This window comes from Pelodiscus sinensis, chromosome 15 (assembly GCF_052426305.1).
Source record: "Pelodiscus sinensis isolate ZL-2025 chromosome 15, ASM5242630v1, whole genome shotgun sequence".
Classification (NCBI taxonomy): domain Eukaryota; kingdom Metazoa; phylum Chordata; order Testudines; family Trionychidae; genus Pelodiscus; species Pelodiscus sinensis.
In genome coordinates this window covers 15333423-15360506 of record NC_143066.1, presented here as the reverse complement: position 1 = coordinate 15360506, position 27084 = coordinate 15333423, and the positions used below count along the sequence as shown (strand labels likewise).

Below are 27084 nucleotides of genomic sequence, written 5' to 3'. Positions count from 1 at the left end.
CCAGACTGACCGGACACTTTCTTGCATAAAATGCCACCTGGAACCACTTCAGGCAGGGCTTTAGGTCACCAGTTGCTTCTGAGTGCTGGTGCCAGAGCCTTGCAGGGACATGTGCTTAAAGGGACTCCTCTGGACACCTATTTTTCTGCTTCTGCTGCATGCTTGGCTACCTCTTCGAGGGACAGCAAAGCTCTTGCAGTGTGTGCTGTGGTTGCCCAGCTTTTTTGTATGCCACAGCTTTTTCCTTTGTACCACTGAGCTGGAGCTGACCCTAGGCATGCAATGGCACCACATGGCCATGCTGCAGTTTTTGAAGCACTTTGTGCAGGCTGCCTTCCTGGTCTTGACAGAGCTCATTCTTGGGACCCTCTCCGTGGCTGTGGGAGCAAGACACTTGCAGCTGCATCCCACAGTGGAGATGCATTTCTGGAGGCTGGACACCAATTCCAACTGGTGGGACTGGCTGGTTATGGAACAGTGTGACGACCAGCAGTGGCTCCAAAACTTTTGCATGTGGAAGGCCACCTTTTTTGGAGCTGTGTGTTTGACTCGGCGCCACCCTCCAGAGACGTGATATCCACCTGCGGCCTGCCATCCCCCTGGAGAAGCAGGTTGTCATCGCCATATGGAAGCTCATCACCCCTGACAGCTACTGGTCGGTGGGCAACCAGTTTGTAGTGGGGAAGTCTACCGTCGGGGCCCTCCTCATGGAGGTAAGGTGCCCTGGGGCTGCAGTCCCTGCACGGGGCAGGGGAGAGTCCTGGAAAAGGGGTGGGGTGAGGGTGGAGGAGAAGCCCCATCCCCGGGGGGTTGTGCCATCCCACTCTCACATAGACGTGCTGCTGTGGGGGGGGAGGCGGCCTCATAAGGGGTGGCTCCTTGGGTATTGGGGGGCAGAGAAGGTTGAGCAGGGCAGCCACCTCCCAAGGGATCAGCCCCTCCCCCTCATCCTCTGTTTTGTGTGTTTGTTTGTCTCCTTCTGCAGATGGTGAGAACCATCAACTCCATCCTGCTGCGGAGGGTCGTCCATCTGGAAGACCTGGACATGACCATGGCCAGATTTGCTGCCTTGGGGGTTCTGAACTGTGGGAGGAGCCATTGATAGGACCCACATCCCGATCTGCGCACCTCAACATTGAGTGGCCCAGTACATAAATTGAAAGAGCTACTTTTTGATGGTGCTGCAGGCCCTGGTCGACCAGTTGAGACACTGTACAGACATTTTTGTTGGGAGGTGCCTGAGTCTTCAGAAACTCCAGCCTGTATTGCAAGCTGGAGGTGGGCACATTTTTCCCCTGCTGTGACTTTGCTGTTGGGGATGTACAGATGCCATTGTGCATCATGGGAGACACAGCCTAACCTCTCATGTTGTGGCTTATCCAGGTACAGTGGCCACCTGGATCCCAGCAAGGACCAATTTAATGCCCACCTGCACTGGGCCAGGATTCAGGTGGAGTGTGCCTTTGGCCACCTCAAGGCACGTTTCCAGTGCCTACTGACCTGCCTCGATGTGGGGGAGCACAACATTCCTGAGGTGGTCGTGGCATGTTGTGTCTTGTACAACATTGTGAAGAGGAAGGGGGAGGCCTTTCTCCCAGGATGGGGGACAGATGCTGGCCACAAGGGGCAAGCATTTGAGCAACCAACGACAGCTGCCAGCCAACAGGTCCATCAGGCTGGGGTGTGCATCTGGAAGACCCTGAGGGAAAGGTTCTATCAAGGACCTCAGTAAATTTCTCCAGGGCCTCCTCCATAGGGGCCTCTGACTTGTGGACTTATCCATTCCCCTCCCTTCACCCTTTCCCTGACCTCTCAATAAACACACCTGATTGGTTTTCCAAAAAATGAAGTCTGTAATTATGAAACATTCAGAAAAGGTGGGTGGGGGAGGGGGTCTCCTAAACTGGAGGGAAAGGCGGGCTCAAAACTAGAAGGGGGAGGGGGCTCAGGGCTGGGAGGGGTGTGGGTGGCGGATCGATGTGCCACCTTGGATGAGGGGACCTCGTCAGAGTTGAAGTTGGAGTTGGGTGGGTCTGGGGAGCACAGGATGGTGGTGGTGGGGGGGGGAGGGGAGTGAGGTCAGGGCTGGCAGTGGGAGTAGGGGGAGAGGGCACAGGCATCACTTGGGGAGGAGGCATGGGCATTGCTAGGGGAGAGGGCATGGCCATCACCTGGGGAGGGAGCAGAGGCTAGCAGGGGAACAGGCAGAGGGGAAATGGGCATAGCTGGGGGGTCAGGATGGTGGAAACCAGGAGCAGCAGCATCAGGCAAGTGTGCCATCATGTGTGACACACCACCGCATCAACTGGTCCCATGTGCAGTTCTGCCACTCCAGTCTTTGCAGATGTTGTGTGGCAGGTCTGGTGGATGTTGTGCAGGACACTGATGTGCTTGTGCATGAGGTCTTCATGGACCCTGGCGCGCCTTCGGGTCCCCTGTGCTCTTGTGGGTGTCAGCAGTGGTGTGGCTCGGCCCTCAGTCCTGGCTGGTCTGGCTGTGGAGAACACATAGAGGGAGAGGTGGTCAGTCATCCATGCAGACACTGTCCCTGAGGCCGTGCTCTCCTCTGTGAGCAGCAACAAACAGTCCATGGCCCAGAGGCCCATCAGGCCCAGCCTCACAGGGGCCCCGACATGCCCAGAGGACTGTGCTGCCCACTTCCCATCCCCCTCCCGCACCCCGGCCCACAGACAAGCAGGCAAGGGAAGTGTCTGGCCACAGTGGGATCCCCTCATGGGCAGCAGAGCAGCTGGGAGCAGCCTGGGCCTCCCTGGATTCCACACACAGGTGCAGCTCATAGTGCTGTCTGTGGGAGCGTGCTGTGTGTGGCACTCCTTGGTCTGTGTGGGGTCGTGCCTGCACCCTTGTTGTTAGCCTGCTTCAACCTGGCCTGCCGCCCCTCCCCCCCCTGCCTTTGGCAGGACGTGTGTGGCCTTGCCTGAGCTTGGCAGCAGGATCCGACCCATGCTCAGGGGCTGGGATGGTGGGTTGTTTGGAGGTGTCGTGTTGCTGGAGGGCATGGGCGAGCCACTTGCGGATCTCCAGGAAGGTGTCCTTCCGCATGTGGAAGTTCTGGAGCCACTGCTGGTCATCCCACTGATCCATGATGATCTGGTCCCACCAATTGGAACTGGTGTCCCGATGGCAGACGTGTACTGGGGAGGTTGGAGGGGAATGCGGGGTAGGAGGAGCGCCCGGGCTGAGGTGAAGAGGTGCCCCAGTCTGAGCTGGCCATCTTGGCCCCGCCATGCCTTGAAGACGGCCTGCATTAACTGTGCCAGGAGGTGCAGCAGGAGGTCTGAGAGCCTGACACTTCAGGTCTGGCTCCATGCTGGAAGTGCTGTGGCATCCACAAGGGCAAGCAGAGCACATGGTGTGCGTTTGCTGTCCCTCAAGGAGGTAGGGAATGGAGAAGGGCCTGAGACACGGGTGCAGAGGGGAGCCCCTTTCAGCGCAAGCCTCGGATAGCCTCAGGCAGCAACTGCAGGAAGTGACTGCTGTCCTGACGCCCTGCCTGGAGTGCTTCCAGGGGGAACCTTAAATATGATTCATGGTTTAGGGAGTGTGGACACACTATGTCAATATAGATCTGCACTATTTAGATGGGGATTTGTAGTGTGGATACATTATTTCAAAATAGTTATTTCAGGAGCTATTATTTTGAAATAACTTATTTCAGATAAATCTTGTAGTGTAGTCATAGCCATAGTTGAGGTAGCTTGTCCACATTAAGGGAGCCTGCCTTGGACTAATTTTGAGGCTTCCCTGTAGTATGGACATGCTATTTCAAAATAGTTATTTTGGGAGTTATTTTGAAATAATTTCCAAGTGTAGACATGCCCTAAATTAGCTGCTATCACTCAAGAAAGAGATCTTGGTATGATTCTAGATAGGTTTCTGAAAACATATACCCAATGTGCAGCAGCAGACAAAAAAGCAAACAGAATGTTAGGAACCATTATGAGAGGGATAGATAATAAGCCAGAAAATACGATAATGCTTCTATATAAAGATTTGAATATTGTGTGCAGTTCTGATCACATATTCTAAAAAGAATCATATTAGGATTGGTAAAGATACAAAGAAGGGCAACAAAAATGATTGGGGACATGGTACTGTTTCTATACAAGGAAAAATTAAAAAGACAGGGACTGTTCATCTTAGAAAATAGATAAATAACGGGGGCATATGGAAGAGGTCTATAAAATCATGAATGATGTGTGCGCCGGGTTGTGCAGGGCCCCGTGGCTGTCGGGGAAAGGGTGCTGCTAGCTGGCGCCGCGGGGCCGGCGCTGTGGGAGGCGGGTGCATGGCACCTGATGGCAGCTATAAGGGATGCTGCGCGCCCCTTACAACTGCCATCAGGCGCCCCCCATTGGTTGGCGCCCTGGCCAGCTGTCCAGCTCGCTCACTCCTCAGTCTGGCCCTGCCCTTTATTTAACACAAGAACCAGGGGTCACCCAATGAAATTAATAGGCTTAAAAGAAACACACAATGCACAGTCAATCTGTGGAACTCATTGCCAGGGGATGTGGTAAAATTCAAAGGTATAACTGGATTGAAAGTAGTAAGCAATGGAGGATAGGTCCATCAATGGCTTTTAGCCAAGCTTGTCAGGGACACAACTCTTTCTGCATAACCCTAAGCCTCTGAGTCCTAGATTCTCAAAGTCAATGACAGAGGATTGATCACTTGAAAATTGACCTGTTCTTTTCATTCCCTGTGAAGTATCTGGCATTGGCCAGTGTTGGAAGACAGGATACCGGGCTAGATCCACCATTGGTCTGACCAATGTTCTCATAGGAGAGAGAATGTGTCATAGCTACCATTTCCCTAAAAGTGCTCTCTATCCCTATGTTTGGGCAATAGGCTCAGACTGTCCATACCACTCACAGAGGCCTATGGTCTGTAGAATCAGGTGGGCAAAAGTCAGGCTATACAGGACTGAAATGAAAGGAACCAGTTTGTCTGTAAGCAATGCCAAAGTAAAAGTGCCGATTAAAGTTGGATTATATTTTAAACTTGCTTTTTGCAGCATCAACAGAGATGCACAGCACTCACTAGAGAGGGATCTTTCTGACAAAAACTCAGCACATTTTATTGATGAGAAATGTTATAACTTGAGGAATACATCAGACAGCATCAGCTTTTATCATGGAGTGGAAAGAATAGATGGAACGTAAGTATGAATAGTTATAGTACTCTCTATACCTTATATGCTATCACCCCATACCCTGTGCAAGCCTTAATGTGCATCAGGAGCTCTCCTCTCCTTTAAGAAGTGATATGGAAAGAATAAGAAGTGGCCTTTTCATCAAGTGTGCACATTTTCCCAGGGAGACCCTGAGTTATTTCCTGCCTTTCATTTATTCCTTCAGAAGCTTCCAGGTATGTCTACAGTAGAGCAAAATACAGCTCACTCAGGCCTGTGGGGCTCAAGCCTCAGTGCTATTAAATTATAGCCTAGACCTCAGGCTTGGACTGTTGCCTGGGCTCTGGGATCCCAAAATGGGGGAGAGTCTACACTCTAGTAGTTCAGCGTAGATGCTACCTATACTGGGTTTCTCCCATCGGTGTAATTAATCCACTTTCTGGAGAAATGGTACTTTGGTTGATGGAAGAAATCTTCTGACAATCTAGCTCTGTGTGTACTGATGAATTAGATCTCTGGGCTTATCAAATTTCTTTAAACCTTTCCATTACATTGGCAGCAATGAGAAAGTTCAGCACAGCTCTATCCTTACTATCAGGGTTTAGATATTCCAATTTTCAAAAGCTATGAAAAAAGAAAAACAAAGCCAGCTTAACCATATCACTGTGGGGGGAGGGGGAGAGGGTTTCACATCCTGAGCAAAATTGTTGTATCCAACTAACTTTTTTAGTGTTGGACTGGCATAGAACTGGACTTAGCTCCCTCTGGAGGTCATTAACAGCCTACATTAATTTGGCAGAGGGAAGATTAAATACTTACCAATAATGAATCATACCCACCAGAGTTTGCTGGCAAAGCCTCTTTGAAAGCAGAGGTGGCACACACAGGAGCTGGAGAACTTTTATCTTCAAGTCCACATATCTGAAATTCTTTGTTTCTTTTTAAAGAACATTAATTGAGGAAGCAATTGTCATGAAAGCACAGTAAACATTATTCTTGGAGACCTGTGGGATATTGGTCATCTCTGGTGCCAGTACAAAACGTAGCCTGTCTTATAGCTAGAATGATCCTTTAAAACTATCACAGCGATTCATGTAGATTTTTCCCACTGTTTGATTCATATAGATTTGCACCCTTCAACTAAAAAAATCAAAGCAAAATTCTGCTAGCCCTGCAAAGTGTGATGCAATATGGGTCACAGCCATGCAAACACACATCAATTTCCATATAATAGCCCAGACTTATTTGAGAAGTAGATCTCTGGGCTTGTCAAAAAAATTTGAACCTTCATCTTAAATTGGTAGCAATGAGAAAGTTCAGGACAGCTCTACCTTTACTGTCCAATTTTCAAAAGCTATCAAAGGGTACGTCTACACTACAACGTTAATTCGAACTAACTTAGTTCGAATTAGTTAATTCGAACTAAGCTAATTCGAACTAACGTGTCTAGAACTAAAAACTAGTTCGAATTAGCGTTTTGCTAATTCGAACTAGCGCGTCCACATTAAGTGGACCCTGAACCAGGCTTAAGGATGGCCGGAAGCAGTGCCGGAAGGGCATCAGAGGAGGACTTAGAGCGTAGAGATGCTGTCTCAGGCTAGCCGAGGGCTCTGCTTAAAGGGTCCCGACCCCCACCTCGGACAGACAGTTCTCAGGGTGCCCTGCTTGCAAAGCAGTCCTGGCTTGGATTGCCCGGACTACCCACACTGGGCACATCACAGCACTCGGCCATCAGCCCGGCTGCACTTGCCGCAGGCTGCCACCTGGGGAGAGGGAGTAATTGGGGGGCTGCAGGAGAGCTTCCACCCCCAGAAGCCCGCAGAGCCAGCCCAGTCCTCCCCATCGGGGGCGCGTACCCCATTCCTCCCTCACCTCCTTCCACTTACCCTTCCCTAGCCCCTCTTCTTGATGTACAAAATAAAGGACAATTGTGTTAAAAAATGGAATCTGTATTGAACAAAACTGGGGAAGACTGGGAAAAGGAGGTGGGAGAGGGGAAGAGAGACGCTGGGAGGGAGAGGGCAACTAAAATGATCAGGGGTTGGGAACAGGTCCCATATGAAGAGAGGCTAAAGAGACTGGGACGTTTCAGCTTAGAAAAGAGGAGATGGAGGGGGGACAGGATAGAGGTCTCTAAAAGCAGGAGTTGGGTGGAGAGGGTGCATACAGAAAAGTTCTTCATTAGTTCCCATAAAGAAGGACTAGAGGACACCAAAGGAAAGGAATGGATAGCAGGCTTCAAACTAGTAACAGAAAGTTGTTCTTCACAGAGCAAAGAGTCAACCTGTGGAACTCCTTGCTGCAGGAGGCTGTGAAGGCTAGAACTAGAACAGAGTTTAAAGGGAAGTGAGATCAAGTCATGGAGGTTGGGTTCATGGAGTGCTATTAGCCAGGGGGTAGGAGTGGTGTCCCTGCCCAAGGTTTGTGGAAGGCTGGAGAGGGATGGCATGAGACAAATGGCTTGGTCACTGTCTTCGGTCCATCCCCTCCAGGGTCCCTAGGGTTGGCCACTGTCGGCAGACAGGCTACTGGGCTAGATGGACCTTTGGTCTGACCCAGGACGGCCATTGTAAGCTCAGGGCTCAGGGTCGGAGGTCTCAGTGGACCCCCTTGATTCTCTTGCACACCTGCTCCTGGGTGGCCAGGCTGGCAGCTATCCTGGCCAAGCCGGCCACTTTCTTGTGCCTAGTGCGGAGATCGTGGACGAGGTCCACGATGTCCGCACTAGCCCAGGGGGGTGCCCGGCTCTTGCGGTCCCGGGCAAGTTCCCGGGAGCCACCAGCCTGGTCTCAGGAAGAGGAGGAGGGCTGGGGGGCATCGGGTGGGTGGCTCGATCCGTGCCAGGGTCTGCTGGCTGGGTGCTGGCAGGCTTGCACCTGGCACGGGCCCGGGGCCGGGAGGGGGGCATACGAGTTTCCCTGGTGTTGGCCAGAGTGGCCACCAGGGAAACCTGGGGAGGGCTAGCCTCCCACTAGTTCGAATTAAGGGGCTACACACCCCTTAATTCGAACTAGCTAGTTCGAACTAACTTTGTAGTGTAGACATACCCAAAGATCTTTGTTCATTTCTTGTAAAATTTGAATATATTTGTTTTGACCGAGATAAGATCAAGTAGGCCTCAGAGTGCATTACAAATTATTTAAATGAACACAAAAGAAGTCAGTTGTGTAGCTCCGCTTTGTGGAGTGTGTCCTTTGTAATGCTGTCACATACAGGCTAGCTTTCATTGTTTACCTTTCCATAATTGCCTGCCTGTAACATTTGTAGGTGCACTTTAACTGAGTGGTTAGCAGGATGACTTGTAACTGCAGCAGTGTTAGCTTTGCAACTTTCCAACTTTTATGCCTTGTCAATTACTTATTTTCCTAGTTAGATTTTATTTCATTAAAGTTCAATGTGGTTTTCCAATATTCCTGTTACTGGGGAGGCACGTCTGCACTAAAAGATAAGGTCAAATTTATTAAGGTTTATTTTTTAGCACTCCGACAGAGATGAGGAATTGTGGGTAGCCATCCCTCAGTTCCTGCCACCCCTTTGCATTCTAGGTTAGTCTCCCAGGGTATTTTTAAATGTCCGCTAGTGCGGACTCCGTGCCGCGCGGCTACATGCATCACGGACTAGGTAGTTCGGACTAGGAAGCCTAGTGCTTTTGCATGAAGGAAGCCTAGTCCGAACTACCTAGTCCGTGCCGCGTGTAGCCGCGGGCACGGAGTCCGCACTAGCGGACATTTAAAAATGGCAGCACCCGGCTTTATGCAAATGAAGCCCGGGAAATTCAAATCCTGAGCTTCATTTACAACTCTGGTTGCCTGCATTACCACCCTAGTTTGAACTAGGGTGGTAGTGTAGACATACCCCCAGTGCCTGATGGGACAAAACATTGCAGCAGGTGGTTCTGATACATGTCATCAGCTTCTCATCATACACTTATCTCCTCCCTTCCCCCTCTTCCCGATTAAAAGCAATGGCAGACAATCTTTTTATACCCTTTTCCCCCTGGTTATCCATGCAGATGCCATAGCAGGACTAACACAGACCTTTTTTTGAGCTTCAGACTGCTGTGGCAAGCATTGCAAACACCTTACACGTTATACAAGGTGGTATGTCCAGAGCCTAACCAGGAGATGCCAGAGTGAGGAATAATGTGAGGAGGCCATGGACACAGACATGCATAAAACCATTGAGAGGATCAGTTGGCATATGCTGGCACCAGTTGATTCTGTTGACACAGTGGAATGCTGGTTCTGGTCCCACAAGACAAGCACAGACTGGTGGGATCACATACTTATGCACCTATGGAACAGTGACTAGTGACTGCAAAACTTTTGCATGCAGAAAGCCACTTTCACTGAATTTTGCAAATTGCTTCCCCCCACCTTGAAGTGCAGCGATCCCAGAAGAGACCTGCTCTGTCAGTTGAGAAGTGAGTGGTCATAGCGCTGTGGAAGCTTGCTAGCCCAAAAAGCTACTGGTAGGTTGAGAATCAATTTGGAGTAGTTAAATCTACAGTAGGGGCTGCTATAATGAAAAAAATGAATAGCAGACTTTTAAAAAAATGCATTGTAGCTAATTGTAGCAGAAGCTAATCTTTTACTGCGAAAGAACATTCGTCCTACACAATAGGCACGTGCCATGTACAAGGCCAAGGTCATGCTTTATTGGGAATGAGCAGACAGGTGTACTGCCTCAGTGTTATCATACTCATCATATACTGTGTTACAGAGCTTCTCCTGCTTCATCCAGGTTGCCATGCACAATATCAGTCTGCTCCGAATCACACAGAATGGGAGCAGATGCTGATTGATTGTGGCCAGAAACCGGGACCTTATGCTGCAGTGCTTTGTGCTGCAGTATTGCCAGACCACTTACTGCTGGCTTGGCATGGAAAGGTGTCTTTCTGTGGAGGATGGACTAAGGCAGGCCTCCCCTGAAACCTTGTGAGAACGATGAAAGAGTTCCTCTATCCTCTTCCTCATGTACAGTGTCCTCATCATAGTTGCCTGAGGCTGCCTGAAGCATCATTTGGGAGGTATCCACGGACAGCTTTGGGAGACTGGTAGGGTCCTCCCCTAGAATCCCGTGCAGTCTGGACTGATGGTTGCCAAGGTTGTTCTCATTTTATATATTTGGAATTGAGGCACAGAGGGAAATAAATGAGTTGTCCAAGACTGCACAGAAGTCTGGGGCAGAGATGTGAATGGGTGTGGTGCTTCACTAGTCAGCACAAGGACTAGGGAAACTGATGTGAGGCATTAGAAACACTGTTAAAGAGGGGAATAAGTCAGCAGAAACTTCATGACTGGAGAAGAAGTTGGAGACTACTTTATTGGTGCATAACCAGTGCTACTTCAAGAGCAAAGTCTCTTAGATGTCATGCCTTGGGGAGCTTCAGGGGGTAGCTGAGTTAGTCTGCTACAAAAAAACAACAACGAATGGTCTGGTAGCACTTTATAGACTAACGAAACATGTAGATGGTATCATGAGCTTTTGTGGGCACAGCCCACTTCTTCAGATGACGGGAGTTATGAGTTGGGGATATGAAAACTCGAAATAAATAGGAGAGGAGGAAGATAAAGAAAAATGGAGGGGGGTGGAAGACAGAGCATCATTAAGTATCTGGAGAATGGGTACTTAAACCTAAGCAGATAAAAATCAAAGTCAATAGATAGATACCTGAACTGAACTGAAGATAGCACCTTCGGTGATTATTAAATAGGTAGATTCCCCATCAGCCCGTATCAAAACTGAGTTAATTAGCATGTGAATTGAATTTGTGGATGAACTGGGATTCCAGGGCTTCTCTATGTATTTGGCTTGTAGAGCTGGTTTGTGACAAGACAGCCGCCTGCAGATCTGTCAGACTGTGATTAGGCAAGTTGAAATGCTCACCAACAGGCTTCTGTATGTTTCCTTTACGTATATCCGATTTGTGTCCATTGATTCTTTCCCACAGAAACCATCCAGTTTGTCCAATATATATAGCAGTGGGGCACTGCTGGCATAGATCAAATTACTGGATGTACAGTCAAATGACCCTTTGATTTTGTGGCTTATGTTGTTTGCTCCAGTGATGAATTCACCAGTGTAGATATGTTGGCAGAGTTGGCATCTTTTTTGGCTGCGGGGCTGGGTTCCTGGAGGTTTATGATGTGGTTGTGTGGCATGGTTATCAGAAAGAATATGTTTCAGGGTAGGGGGTTGTCTGTAAGCAAGAATAGGTTTTTCCTCCTAAGGCCTCTGAGAGTGAGGGATCATTTTCAAAGATGGGTTGTAGGTTGTGTATAATGCGTCAGAGGGGTCTGAGTTGTGGACTGTAGGTAACAACAAGAAGAGTTGTTATTTTTTCTTTTGGGTCTGTCTTGAAGTAGTTCATGTCTGGGTATTTTTTTGGCTCTGTCAATTTGTTTTTTCACATCCCCGTGTGGGTATTTCAGTTTTAGGAATTCTCTGTAAAGATCCTGTAGGTGACTGTCTCTGTCTGTGGGGTTGAAGCAAATCCGGTTGTACCATAGGGCTTGGCTATATATAATCGACTGAAAAATGTGTCTGTGATGGAAGCTAGACACATGAAGGTAATTGTAGCGGTTGGTAGATTTCTGATATAGGGTGGTGGAAATTTGTCCATTATTTAATTGTACTGTAGTGTCCAGAAAATGAATTTCCCTTATGGACTGGTCCAGGCTGAAAGGTGGTAGGGTGGAAGTTGTTGAAATCCTTTTGGAATTCTTCAAGAGTCTCTTTTCCGTGGGTCCAATATGATGAAGATGTCATTGATGTAGCGTAAGTTAAAGTAGGAGTGTTAGGGGGTGAGAGCTGAGGAAAAGTTGTTCAAGGTCAGCCATAAAGATATTGGCATATTGTGGTGCCATGTGAGTGCCCATGGCTGTGTCGCTGATTTGGAGATAGAAATTGTTTCTGAATTGGAAGTAGTTGTGGCTGAGGATGAAGTCTCAGAGCTCTGTAATCAGATGTGCAGTGTTATCAGAGAAGGTGTTCCTGATGTCCTGTGATCCGTCTTTGTGTGGAATGTTGGTGTAGAGGGCTTCTACATCCATGGTGGTTAGGATGGTATTTTCAGGAAGATGTTTTGGAGTTTCCTCAAGAAGTCAGTGGTATCATGGAAGTAGCTAGAAGTGTTGGTAGCATAGGATATGTCTAGACTACATGGCTCCATCGACGGAGCCACGTAAACTAGTTTACCCCACATAGGCAAAGAAGCAGGGATTTGAATAATCCCCGCTTCATTAAAATAAACATGGCCACCATGCTGATCCAGCACAGTGCGGCAGTCTAGACGTGGATCTGTCAGCTGGGGAAGCCTTTGCCGACCAATCCCTTATGCCTCATGAAACAAGGTTTACAGGAGCAGTCAGCAAAGACAGACCCCAGCCAATAGATCTGTGTCTAGACTGCCGCACTGTGCCAGATCAGCTGATCGTCGGCACAGCACGGCGGCCATGTTTATTTTAATGAAGCGGGGATTATTTAAATCCCTGCTTCTTTGCCTATGAAGGGTAAACTAGTTTACATGGTTCCGTCAATGGAGCCATGTAGTCTAGACATACCCATAGGATCTGAGGAGGGAGTCGATATAGCCAGATAATCCTATGGTAAGTGCGCCAATGCAGGAGATGATGGTACATCCAGGATTACCAGGTTTATATATTTTGGGTAGTAGATAGAGAGTTCCTGGTTGGGGATTTGGTGGGGGGGAGTGTAAATTTGTTCCTGAGTAGCATCAGGAACTTTCATGAGCAGTTTTTTCATGCTTTTTTGGTATTCCTTAGTGGGGTCACAAGAGAGAGGCCTGTAGAATCTGGTATTGGTGAGTTGTCTGTTCGCCTCCCATTCACAACCTTGGGGAGTGACCTACTCCACTTATGCACAATACCAACATCACCTATACAAACGGTCACAGAACCAGTTGTTTTGCTAAAATCTGTCCCTCCTAAAATAATTACCAAAGAGAACCCCTCTCCCCTACTTTGCTACTATTCTGAGATACTTTAATGGCATATTGGGTGGAGGAAACAAAATCAAATTATTTGTGCTGGAGTTGGACAAAATGTGCCAAGTTTCAATTCAGATACATCAGGTATAACCTTAGGTTACTCTTTCCATTTGTTTAAAGAGCAGGATAGGAATATAATGTTAACATATGTGCCTGAGGTCGAAAGCTCTAATTTTGTGCTTAAGTAAATGGAAGGAATTCTGTAAGAGCAGGTCATTCTCTATCAAGCAAAACAAAAACAAACAACCTGGTAATGAAGCCAAGGGCAATGAAACCTTAGTTTGCCTATCTCATAAGTGTTGGCTGGAAAAGTAGAGTTGTCTGGGAGTATTAATATAAATTACTTAATTTCCTGAAAGTTGGATACGTTTTCCATTTCTACCCCCAAGTTAGCTTTGCATCTTTCTTTTCCTATTTCAAACTTGTACATCCCAGGTGGTGCACTCGATGAATATATCTCCTTTGTATGTTAGCCACTCTCATACACATTTATACTTTTACAAGACAATTAATCTCTAACAATTATTCTTTGGCACTGGTATCGTCTACAACCAGGGTTGGCAACCTGTCAGAAGTGGTGTGCCCCATACCATCCTGCCCTGGATCATGCCGCTGTCCTGGGATGAGGTGGGGGGAGGGGCTCTCTCCACTGGGCACCCTGCTTGATCTCCTGCCCTGGGCTTCTAGGCAGAGGGAGGCTTCACAGCTCCTGTGAGTCCCATCTCCCCGGAGCCCAGGGGAAGGTAGGATGGATAAAGCAGCACGTGCGTTGCTGTGGGGAGGGGATGAGCAGTGAACGTGTGCATCCCTGCAAGCCAGATCTGACGTGGAGCCTTGGGTTCCCCACTGCATGTGGCGGAGGAGTGAGGGGGAGCCCGTTCATTGTGCCTGCCACTGAAATTCATCTTGTGTGCTACTTATGGCACGCATGTCATACGTTGCCAACCTCTGTTCTACAAAATCCAAGAAAGCTCTAGGAACACTGTAAAAGCAATAGTTCTTTTGAAAGTTTGTTCAGAGGTGAAACCATGGAACAGACTGGTTTCTGTGTGGACTAATATAATAATGGAATGGACTCCCCCCCTCCCAGTTAGCTCATGTATGTGAGTGTTTAATTCATTAGTGCTTTGCAGCTGTAGTAATTAAATGCAAGCCTCATTTTGAATGAGGACTTAATTCTTTTACTCTCAATTCAAATTGTTTTCTTCCAGCATTTCTGTTCCTGAGACATGGGCAAAGTTCAGTGATGACAATATCAGACACTCTCAGAATGCACGGGCCAACTCCAGCAAGCTCCGTGAAGAAGCAGAAAACACGCTGGAGAATGTATCTGAGGAAATGTGGAAGCAATTTACCGATACAAACTTGGCCTTTACCAATCGCATTGCTGAAACAGCTGATATAAAGAACAAACTACAAACACACCTGGCTAAGGTAAGAAAATGACTCGAGAAGTATTAGGGGTTAGAAATGACAAGATATGCTACTCAGGACAGAAGGAAGCAGAGTTTTCACTGGTGAGTTACTTAATACTCAACTAAAAGCACCTTTATTGGCATATTACCAAATAGCTTTACTCATGTTCTCCAAATGTGATCACAAGCTACATTGAGAGCCATAAGAAGAGCTCATGCAGGTTTTAGTGTAGCAGCAAAATAAAGATTTTACTGCACCATAAAGCCATAATGCAAAGTGTATGTTGGGACGATGCCACTTATTCATAAGCAAAGCTGGAATATCGCACAGGAAGGAGGAGGAGTAAGAAAGTGAGTTAAGCACTGCCTCTTTTTGCTAGTTGACACGTGAAAATCACAAGCAGCTGCAAGCTATTTTAGGATAGCTTTGCCATCTTTCTTGACTGAACAAAAAATGAACACCGTAACTCTAAGGCCCCACCCAACTCATTCCATTCCCCCTCCTTCTGTTGCTCACTCACCCCACCTTCATTCATTTGCACTTTTTCATCAGTCTGGGGAGGGTCATAAGAACATAAGAACAGCCATACTGGATTAGACAAAGGTCCAAGTAGCTCACTATCCTGTATTCTGATATTGCCAATGCCAGGTGCCTCAGGCTACGTCTACACTGCAGGCTTCTTGCACAAGAACTTTTTGCAGAAAAGATCTTCTACACAAAGTTCTTGTGCAAGAGAGCGTCCACACTGCCAAGGACACTCTTGTGCAAGCAAGCTCTGATGACCAGTCACAGAATGGCCATCAGAGCACCTGTGCTTTTTCCAATAGGGGTTTCATGAGCAAGAAACCTCTAGTGTCCGTTCTCACATGCCTTTTTGCACAAGAGCTCTTGTGCAAAAAGGTTTATTCCTCGTAGAAAGAGGAATAACTCCTGCACAAAAAGCCCTGTCTTCTGACAATCTACTGTACTTTTTCTTGTGTAAAAATGCACTTGTAGTGTGGCTGCTCCGCAAGTTTTTGCACAAAATCAGCTTTTTTTGCACAAAAACTCTGCAGTGTAGACATAGCCCCAGAGGGAATGAACACATCAGGCAATCATCAAGTGATCCATTCCTAGTCACCCATTCCCAGCTTCAGACAGGGGATGTCTACATTGCATTCCTCTTTTGAGAGAGGAATGCAAGTGCAGCTGAGTGAAATTACAAACGAAGCATGGATTTGAATTTCCCACTCTTCATTTGCATAATTGCATCCAGATGCTATTTCGAAATACCCTATTTTGAAATAAAAAAAGCTGAGTAGACGTGGTTATTTCGAGAACAATAATCCCTTCTTTTGAAATAACCCTTACTCTTTATAAAATGAGGATTAACGGTTATTTTGAAAGAGGGATTTGTTCTTGAAATAACAGCGTGTACACAGAGTTTATTTCAAAATAGGATATTTCGAAATAGCAGCTAGACGCGATTATGCAAATGAAGCATGGGAAATTCAAATCCACACTTCATTTGCAATTTTGCTTGGCTGCATTTGCATTCCTCTCTTGAAAGATGAATGCAGTGTAGACATACCCACAGAGACTAAAGACACCTGCCTATCCTGGCTAATAGCCATTGATGGACCTATCCTCCATAAATTTATCTAGTTTTTTTTTTAACCCCGTTGTAGTCTTGGCCTCCACAACATCCTCTGGCAGAGTTCCCCTGGTTGACTATGTTAACTTGAAAACTGGCCACCTAGTTTTTGTATTTGTACATTTCCATTAATCTAGTTCAGGGAAAACTGAGAATTCTATACAGGCAAAACCAATGTCCGTGTGCACTTTTTAACTGAGTAGATTTATTTCATTTTATACCTGGGACTAGTAAAACAGAAGAAAGAAAATTATGGATGATAATCCAAGATTAGCCCACTAACCAACATACTTTCCTTATCCTGAAGACCTTTATACATCCATAATTCCCACTGACAGAGAGTTTGTGCAATAACTGAGATCAACCCATTTTTATGTGTTCTGAGATTTCACCACTGACTTGCAGAAGCATACTCCAGGCTTGAGCCCAATCTCATTTAGCTCCAGATTCTTGCAGCTCTTACATTGACCATAATTATTAAATCCTTCACTCTTTCATTCATAATTTAGCACTCAAAGGGTATATTAAGAGAGCAATAAATCCTTATTAAAAGAAACTGCTTTGAATTTTTGCAAAAGAATAAGAGATGATGTAATAACTGGCTGAGAATTTTCATTTTCTGTGCAGGAAATGTTTTGATTGTTTTGTTGGCAATGGTAATCAAATCCACATTATTGTTTAGGGTGATGGTTTCAAAGGGATCTAAAATGGTTTGCAAATTGTAGCTGCAAAAACCCAACTATATATCACGTATGGCATATATCCTGGGTAGGGACTTTCCTTTCCCCTGAGGGGAAATTCCTCTGGAGTTAGACAACCACCTGATCTGGACCATCCTTAACAGGGGTCTCAACAGTCCACAGGCCATCTATGGAACAGAGAATATTTGCAATCTGGCAAGAAAGACCCAGAAGCTCAGAGAGAGGAGGGGGGCATTTCCAAACCTGTCCCTCAACCCTCACTCCTTCCCAAAACCGCCCAGCCTCTCCTCCCCATTGAACCCTGTCCCCCAAGGAAGGTAGCTTTGGGAATTATCAGGAGGCCCTGGAGCAGGGCGGCAGCAGCAACTGGACACCCCAACACTCCTTGGCAACAGCAGGAGCCATGGGGAAGCGAAGTGAGTGCACCCATCAAGTATGTTCTGCTTCACCACAGCTCCCTCCACCGCGGAGAGGCCCAGCCACTGTTGCTGTCCCACACCAGGCCCCCCTGGTAACTCCTAGGGTGCATCCCTGGGGAGCAGGAGAGGTGCCATGAGGGGAGAGAGGGCAGGGTGGTGGTGGGAAGGGGCAAATCTTGGGGATAGGTTCAGAAACACCCCACCAGACTGCTGGTTCTCTCAGACCAGCTTGTGAATATGCTTTCTGGCCTGTAGATGTAGCCCATGGATTGTGAGTTTGAGACCCCTGGTCTAGATGGTACTTGGTCCTGCCATGAATGCAGGGGACTGAACTTGATGATCTCTAGAGGTCCTGTTCTATGATTCTATGAGTTTCTTGCCCGAAGCAGGATTCAGGCCCTTCTAGTTTTAGAGAATAAAAATATGACTTTTCTCCTGATTGAAGACTGACCTCTCATTGTATAGGATTATAAAATGTCACTATGGTCTTCAGCAACTCATTCTCAAAGTTGTTCCATTCCCTTTGATCTAAACCTCCCATATGCTTAACCTAAGTTATAGCTTGTTTGTGCTTTGAAAAATAGTCTAATATTCTTTGGTGGATCATACAATCTGCCTTTTCAAACATACAATAAACCTCTTTCCTTCACACTGATACAAACCATGGGTGGTATTTAAACACTTCTCTTAATTAGCTTTGCAGTAATATTTCATTTGCATAATCACATCTGGGAAATTACCCTTACTCCTTATCAAATGAGGTTTAAGGGTAATTTAGAAAGAAGGGTTTTCTTTCAAAATAACCATGTCTAGACAGTGTTTCTTTTTTCGAAATAGGGTATTTTGAAATAGCGGCCAGATGCGATTATGCAAATGAAGCACAAGAAATTCAAATCTGTGCTTCATTTGCAATTTCGCTCAGCTGCATTTGCATACCTCTCTCGAAAGAGGAATGCAGTGCAGACATACCCTCACTGAAGTTTCAGAAGCCACCCAACTGTATTAGCCCAATTATCACCTGTAATACCATTAACTCACAAACATCCCACTCTCCCTATCTTTAATATCAGCAATTCACAGACACTTACCTTCCTTCCTCCCCCTTCCCACCCCCCCGCATCCCCCTTCTGTTCTGCAATGTGATTTGTCCTTTTTATATTTGTTCATTTTTTTTAATTGTATCCTTTGGTATATATGGTTGTGACTACTTTCTTCCACTATTTGATCTGAGGAAGTGGGTCTGGCCCACGAAAGCTCATCATCTAATAAACCATCTTGTTAGTCTTTAAAGTGCTACATTGTCCTGCATTTTGCTTCATCTGATTTCAGTTAGACTAGCTAGAATCTTCATGAAAATTTCTTTGACAGACCAGTTTAATTGTTTGATTCAGCATGCATTTGAAAACAAGAGGACTTTTCCTGACATCCTGTTTTTATATTTGTATAAAGTAATAGCATTAAAGTATAGTAAAAAGTATCCATAGGACTATAAAGTGCCTCAGGTATGATACTCTTGTGATGTCTCCACTCTGATGTCTTTTACCAGCTGTCACAGGAATAGCTGTGCTTGCCAGTATGCTACAGCAGGTCTGGGCAAAATACAGCTCGTGGGCCACATCCGGCCCACCAAGCCACCAGATCAAGGCCACAGAGGCAATGGGGAAGCCCAGGCAGGTTCCCCTGCTTGCCCTGCACGCTGCTCAGAAATACAGCTGCGGGGAGCTTTCTCTTTGACTCTGGAAGGGAGGAAGGAAGATACAGACTCTGCTCCCGCCCCTAGCACAATCCCATTGGCCGGTTTCTGGACAGACACTGGCCAATGGGAGTTACCTGTTTGAATAACAGGCAGCCACAAAGCACAACCCTTCTGCTCACTCACTCAAGCACATGGCTGAGCAGGAAGAAATATTTTAAGCTCTGCAGGCATTTAGCTCTGCAGGCAGGCAGGCAGGCAGGCAGGCTAGTAAGTCTCCTGGTGAGAACCTGCCTGTGGCACCTCAGCCTTACCCTTCCTCAATCATCTGCCCCACACTCCTGCCCTGCTACTCCACATGAACCCACATCCCCTCTCAGATCTGGTACCCCAATCTCCTGCCCAAGATCACAGTCCCCTCCTGCCCTCAGTCCCATCCCAAAATCCTGAACCCCAGTTCCCTGCCCTCGGTCACAACTGCCTCCTTCTCCCAAACTTCATCCCAGACTCCATTCTCCCTCCTGTACTCCATCCCTTTCTCCAAGCTACCTTCTACACCTGACCACCATCCCAGACCTCGCTCTGCCTCCATTAATACCATGGAAGAGTGCGGCCCTCAACCACTTTCTGAAATCTTGGGAGTGGCCCCCCATCAAAAATTATTGCCCACCTACACTGTTGGAGTCTCACTGCTGCCACTTTTATTCCATGGTCCACGTCACTCAAAGGACCACAGCATCCTCTTCAGAACACCGACTCTGCTACACTTTGTGCTCCCCCTTTCCAGAGGACAGCATCACCAGTATCTCAGTCCAGCCACTTCCCTCAGGGACTACTGCAGTCAATCATCTAGTCAATTCCTCAAAGGCAAGGCCAGATCTTCTTTGCCCTTATTTTGGAACCTCAGTCTGCAGATCCCTGAAGCCCACCAGGAGCTGCTTTTAATTCCCCAGTTCTGTGCCTGCAGCACTGCTCTTCCTAAGGTTCTTGCTGCCATCAGCCTTCCAAGCAGCCAGGTATCCTTCCTCAAGCTCCAGGAAATGACTGAAGCTGCTCTGCTCAGCAGCCCTTCCTATATGGGGCTAATCCATCCGTGATTGGCTGCTCCTTTCACCCCCTTTCTAATTGACTGCCTCTGGTACAGCCTCCCTACAGCTCCAGTAATCTCCCTGGTTTGTTGAAGATCTTTACAACAGAATAACAGAGGAAAAGTACAACATGTACTTGGGATATATCAAACAATACTGGTAGTTGATGCCAGATTTGGGTTCTAAGTTATGGCTCTGTTTTTCTTTTGCTTGACATTTTTATATGCTTATTTTGTTTAGCCACTCACTGTTTCAACGTATCTTTCTAATTTGTCATCTCATAATTCTGGACAACAAACTGGAGCCTCAGAAAATCTCTAGCCTAGTGGTAGTACACTGCATTGCCATTTAAGAATTCTAACTTTGATTCCTCATCCCAGTTTGTTGCTCCAAAAACAGCACTTAAAGAGAAAGGGAAAGTACCTTTAGAGCATTAGCATAGATGTAAGAAAGAGGGAAAGTGACAGCAGAGAGGAAAAAGATACTCTAAACAGTTTAGTATTTTTCATCTGTGGCTAAACCTAGCAGACTGCTTTAGAGTTTATGACCTTTCTCCTGAACCCGGAGAATATGTCAAACTATAGCAATCACATAAGAACCGGATCTTCGGGTGCCAGTCATCTGACAAGCTAATAAAGGAAAGGAGCACTAAGCAACAGCTGCCAAAACCTAAGACCAACTCTGCTCATTGCATCTGTTTTCCCTTTAGTCCACAATTCTGAATTGCTGAAAAACAGTTCTTCATGATTCTGTTTAAATCTACTAGTCATTAGACAATAGGTTGCACAAACCATGCCTGTTAAAAATCCTTCTCCTTTCAGTTAGTTTTTGCTAAATACAATCAGTAAAGTCCTTTGCTTGTGTGCCAAGTTTTTTTTCTTAACTAACCAGACCTACTTTATAAGATGAGGAAGAAAGTGTTCTTTGAAAAGGTTTGCTATTTTGGAACCAGTAAGAGTTATTTATACATGCACAAAAATAGGATATACAGATTCAGCAGATTGTAAAATTGGTATGTTGCATGGCCTGTTTTGCATAAAGCATCTGTGCCAGGGCGTTGCCCTGCCCTGGCCCTTTAAGTGGCTGGGAGTAGGGAGTCAGGGGAAGCCCAGCTGCTACAAATGAGGAGGGCCCAGCTGGAGGCAATAAGAACAGCTCCTAGGAGGAGGAAAGGGAGAGCTACCTGCCTGTTGCTCTGGAGGGACAGCAGTGGAGACCTGACTGCCGGGAAGCGAGAGGCTTCCTGGAAGAGGGCAGGACTGGGGAGGCTATGACAGGATGAACCTAGACTGCCCAGTGCTGCAGGGAGTCAGTCACAAAGGGCCGGGACTAGCAAGGAGGCAGCTGTAAAAGGCCGGACTGCGAAGGAGGCAGCTGTGGCTAGCATGGAGGCAGCTGCAGTAGACAGGGGGACCTTGAGTCAGGGAAGCCCCAGTCCGTAAGACCAGGAAGCAGTGTTGCAGGAGGCAACCGGACTGACAGAGGTGTGCCTGTGGCCAGGGAGGAGAGGACTGGAGATACTGCAGCCTGCCCAGAGGGGCTATTAAGAGACTGGCAGTGGGCCACTGAGGCTGGGATGGTGTTCCTGGGGCAGATGAACTGGGGGTCCCAGGGAGTAGAGAGGACCCTGGACTAAAGAACAGCAGTGACTCCCCCCGGAAGGGGGCGCAGACTAAGAACAGAGTGGTCACTGCCAGAGGGTAGTGCCCCGAAGACCAACGCCACACCCAAAGGGAGCGTGTCGGTGGCAGAACAGCCAGCTACTTCCCCCAAAAGCCACCCTCAGGGAAGAAGCCATGTAGAAAAAGTGAGTAAACCTGCTGCACATCATAAAGTTATGCATATTCATATCCATCAGCCAATTTTCATAAAGCATGGGGAGGAATGACACTTTAGTTCCTTACACTCTAAAGGTAATTTTATCTATGCAATGAGGGTTATTTTTTCAGTTTTTCTTATAGCAAGCATAGTGCCAAAAATTTTGCTAGGAACTTGCTCATCAGTGACAACATGTCCATCTCTGGCATCCATAAAGTAAACTATACAAGGTTCAGGGTAATGACTATCCAGTAACACATTTGTATTTGGAAGTATTTGGTCTCTTACCAGCCCTTCTGAAGGGTTACTATGCCCAACAATATCCTCGCTTTTAGGAAGTGAGAAAATGAGCATATAATACAATTAAAAGGTGGCGAATAAAAGCCCACTCTTCTCCCATAGCAGTCAGTGGGAGTTTTGTCATCATCAACCCAGGCAGGATCACACCATTAGCCCTCTCCATTCAGATGTAGCTCAGTTAAGCTCAGCTCTTCCCAACAGACTTCACAAAGTTCATCTTAATTCAACTTGAAAATACTTAGGGTTGTAACAAAGAACACATCTAAAAACTTGTCATTGTGTGTTTTGGAAAACAGATTTTGTGGATTTGATAAGGCTATGCTAGGAGCACAGAGACAAAAACTTGCACAGCCCTTGCCTCTTTGTATTACTTTTGTTCACCAAGATAAAGTGCTTTCAATTTCTAGTGATCAGACACCACACAGGGAAAAAAATCTATTTTGTATCATTGTGCAGGTGATGTCAACTGTCTTGCCACATTTTTATTGTAAAAATGGAAGTAATTTGCATATAGTCAGAGGAACATGAGAGGAATTTCCAGATGTCTTAACAAAGGTGAACTTCAGTGTTATTGGAGACTTGGTCATTTGCCTGAACTGTAAAAAACTGTCAGGATCCAAATTTAGATCAAACAACCTAGGCAGTGAGAAGAGGTTCTCCTAAGAACACTTGGTGTAGGTCAGTATGGTGTAGGTCAGTATGGAGTAGGTCCTGCTCACCTTCTTATATCCCCTGTCCAGCTGCTCTTTCCTGTCACCCCTACTTTATCTGGGACTCTTTCGGGAAGTAGGTTTCTATCCACAGGATTTTCAGTGGTACAAAGTAGCTGCTCCTTGTTTGGGCAGGGAACTGGACTCGATGACCTCCTCAGATCTCTTCCAGCCCTATCATAGAACCATAGAGCTGGAAGAGACCTCAGAAGGTCAAGTCCAGCCCCCTGCTCTAGGCAGGACCAATCCCAACGAAATCAACCTGGCCAGGGCTTTGTCAAGCCGAGACTTAAACTCCTCTAGGGATGGAGACTCCACTACTTCCCTAGGTAACCCATTCCAGTGCTTCACCACCCTCCTAGTGAAATAGTTTTTCCTAATATCCAACCTGGACCTCTCCCACCGCAATGTGAGACCATTGCTCCTTGTTCTGCCATCTGTCACTACTGAGAACAGCCTCTCTCCATCCTGTTTGGAACCTTCCTTCAGGAAGTTGAAGGCTGCTATCAAATCCCCCCTCAGTCTTCACTTCTGCAGACTAAACAGACTAAAGTCCCTCTCCTCATAAGTCATATGCTCCAGCCTCCTAATCATTTTGGTTTCCCTCTGCTGGACCCTCTCCAATGCATCCACATCCTTTTTGTAGTGAGGGGCCCGGAACTGGACACAATACTCCATATGTGGCCTCACTAGAGCAGAATAAAGGGGGATAACTGCATGTCTGGATATGTTGGCAATGCTCCTCTTAATGCAACCTAATATGCCATTAGCCTTCTTGGCTACAAGGGCACACTGTTGACTCATATCCAGCTTCTCATCCACTGTAACCACCGAGTCCTTTTCTGCAGAACTACTACTTAGCTGGTTGGTCCCCAGCCTATAACAATGCTTGGGATTCTTCCATCTTAAGTGCAGGACTTTGCACTTGTCCTTGTTGAACCTCAGATTTTTTGTGGCCCAAAGTGTTTGTCTAAGTCACTCTGGACTCTCTCCCTGCCCTCAAGTGTATCTACCTCTCCCCCTAGCTTAGTGCAAATTTGCTGAAGGTGCAATTAATCCCCTCATCCAGGTCATTAATAAAGATATTGAACAAAACCGGTTCTAGAACCGAACCTTGGGGCACTCTGCTAGAAACCGACCGCCATCCTGACACTGAGCCATTGATCATTACCTGCCGGACATGGCCTTCTAGTCAGCTTTCTATCCTTATTACCATCCATTTATCTAATCCACATTCCCTTAACTTGCTAGCAAGAATATTGTGGGAGACTATATCAAAAGTGTTGCTAAAGTCACATCCACTGACTTTCCCATGTCCACAGAGCCAGTTACCTCATCATAGAAACTAATCAGATTGGTCAGGCACAACTTGCCCTTTGTGAATCCATGGTGACTATTCCTGATCACTTTCCTCCCTTCCAATTGCTTCAAAATGGATTCCTTAAGGATCCCTTCTATGATTTTTCCAGGAACCGAGGTAAGACTGACAGGTCTATAGTTCCCTGGATCATCCTTCTTCCCTTTTTTGATGATGGGCACTACATTTGCCTTTTTCCAATCATCCGGGATCTCTCCTGATCTCCATGACTTTTCAAAGATAATGGCCAAAGGCTCCTCAATGACATTTGTCAACTCCCTCAGTTCACTCGGATGTATTAAGTCCAGACCCATGGATTTGTGTAAGCTTAGCTTTTCTAAATAGTTCCTAACCTGTTCTTTCCCCACCAAGGGCTGTCCACCTTCGTCCCATATTGCGTCACTTAGCGCATTAGTCCGGGAGCCAAACTTGTTCGTGAAGACAGTGGCAAAGAAAGCATTGAGTACTTCAACTTTCCCCACATCATCTGTCACTAAGTTACCTCCTTCATCCAGTAGGGGCCCCACATCCTCTATGATCACCTTTTTCTTGCTAACATGCCTGTAGAAACCTTTCTTGTTATCCTTCACATCCTTTGCCAGTCGCATTTCCAATTGTGCTTTTGCCTTCTTGATAACCCTTCCCCCCCCCCCCCGGCATTGTCGAACTATATATTTGTACCCCTCCCTGGTCATTTGTCCAAGTTTCCCCTTTTTGTAAGTTTCCTTGTTGTGCTTAAATTCACCAAGGATTTCCCCTGTAAGCCAATGCAGTCTTCTACCATGTTTGCTTCTCTTGCTACGCGTCAGGCTGGTTTCTTTATCATTCTATGATTCCCAGTGCTTCTTTTGGGAAATGAGCCAGATGAGACTAACACACCCATAGTCCAACACAAGTCTTTAAGGAGCTAATTTTTGTGGGAAAATAGATTGTCTGTTCTATTCTGTTCTATATTCACTTTTTACAGCATAGGCTAGGAAAATATTAGAACAAAGACAGGCCTGCTGTCAAGAAAACATTTTCTATCTCCTTCCGGTTCAGTGTAGAGCTTCTGTATAGAACAATCCTCTGCCCCCCCCTCCCCCCCAGCCTGCCTGGAGCAGTTCTAAAATACTTTGTGCATCTTATGGTGAAAGGAGCTTGGCTCCTTCCTTACACATGAGAGAATGTGGAGAGGCACCAGCCACATCCTACTGCTTGTGTTCCAATACCAAAGCTTTGAAGTCATTGGCATTTTGAGACTGATTGCAGGAGAGGAAAACATGCCTTACAATGAGCTCCTTGAGTTTCTCAATCTAGTTAGCTTTTCAAAGATACTAAGGGCTGATTTGGGCAGTTTAAGCACCTAAATAGGGAATAGAAATTAGGGTATGTCTACACTACAAAGTTAATTCAATATAACAGCAGTTATTTTGAATTAACTTTAATAGCATCTACACAGGCAAACCAGTATTTCGAAATAAATTCGAAATAGTGGAGCCCTTATTTCGAATTTGGTAAACATCATTCTATGAGGAGTAACACCAAATTCAAAATAGCTATTTCGAATTAAGTGCTTTGTAGACACTTAATTCGAAATAGGGGGCCTCCAGCCCTTCCCAGGGAGCCCTGGTGGCCACTCTAGGCACAACCAGGAAAGCTTACTTTCCTCTCCCCCATCCCCAGAGACATTAAAGGGGTAGACCCTGGCCACAGTGCCTGTGCCAGCTCCAAGCCTGCCAGCCCAGAGCCAGCAGTGGCCACAGGGGCCCCGATCCAGTGGCCCCAAAACATGAGCCAGCAAGCCACTGGCAGCCAGCCCTCCACCGCTCCCCAGGAGCAGTCTGCCAGCTCGCAGGAGCCTGACAGGGGCTGGAGAAGGCAGGCACCTTCCTGGTCCAGGGTGAAGATGATGGACCTCATTCAGGTTTGGGGGGGATGCCCCCAACGTCCATGATCTCCACACTAGAGAGGGAAATGCGACCGTCTATGGCAGGATAGCTGCCAGCCTGGCCACCAAAGTCCACATGCAAACCCAGGAGCAGGTTAGCATGAAAGTCAAGTTGGTCCGGCCAGACCCCTAACCCTGAGCCCTGAGTTTCCCCTCCCCCTTCTTCCCCTTGTTTCCCTCTTCCAGCTCCCTCCTCCCAGTTTTTCTCCTCCCCTCTTCTGCCCTCTCTTTCCCTCTCCCACCTCCTTTTCCCAGTCTCCCCACAGGTTCATCCCCCCCCAGTTTTGTTCAATAAACCCAGCTTCTATTTTTGAACATGTCTTTTATTTGACATCAGGAAGAGGGGCTAGGGAGGGGTAAATGGAAGGATGTGAGGGAGGAATGGGGCATGAGCCCCCAGTGGGTAGCACCAGGGACACTCTGAGGGCTTCTTGGGGTGGACGCTCTCCCTCAGGACCTCCTGGAACCTGACAGCCCCTCGATGGATCCCCCAGATGGCAGCCTGCAGCAAGTGCAGCCGGGCTGATGGCAATGACCCCACGAGACGCACCAGTGTGCCCAGGGGCAGCTCTGGTTCCATGTGGCTGAGTGCTGTGGTGTCCTGAGTGCGGGCACTCGGCACTCCAAGACAGGACTGCTTTGCTGTCCCTCATCAAGGTAGACAAGCAAGCGGGGAACCCTGAGAATTGTCTGTCTGGCATGGGGGTAGGGTCCCTTTAAGCACAGAGCTCAGTTAGCCTCAGGCAGCAGCCCCACACACTAAGTCCTAACCTGATGCCCTGCTGGCACTGGTTCCAGCCAGCCTTAACTTTGGTTCAGGGTCCACTCAGTGTGGACGTGCTATTTCGAAATAGCA

At 47.0% G+C, this 27084-nt stretch overlaps 1 protein-coding gene across 1 annotated transcript in view; it reads left to right on the top strand.

Annotated features, from left to right (window-relative positions):
• Positions 1-27084, top strand: part of TEKT5 (tektin 5) — a 60750-nt gene that overhangs the window by 13372 nt on the left and 20294 nt on the right. The window contains exons 4-5 of the mRNA XM_006120648.5: positions 5036-5179; positions 14375-14597. Coding sequence (XP_006120710.1) covers positions 5036-5179; positions 14375-14597 — 367 coding nt within the window. The remainder of the gene's footprint in view (positions 1-5035; positions 5180-14374; positions 14598-27084) is intronic.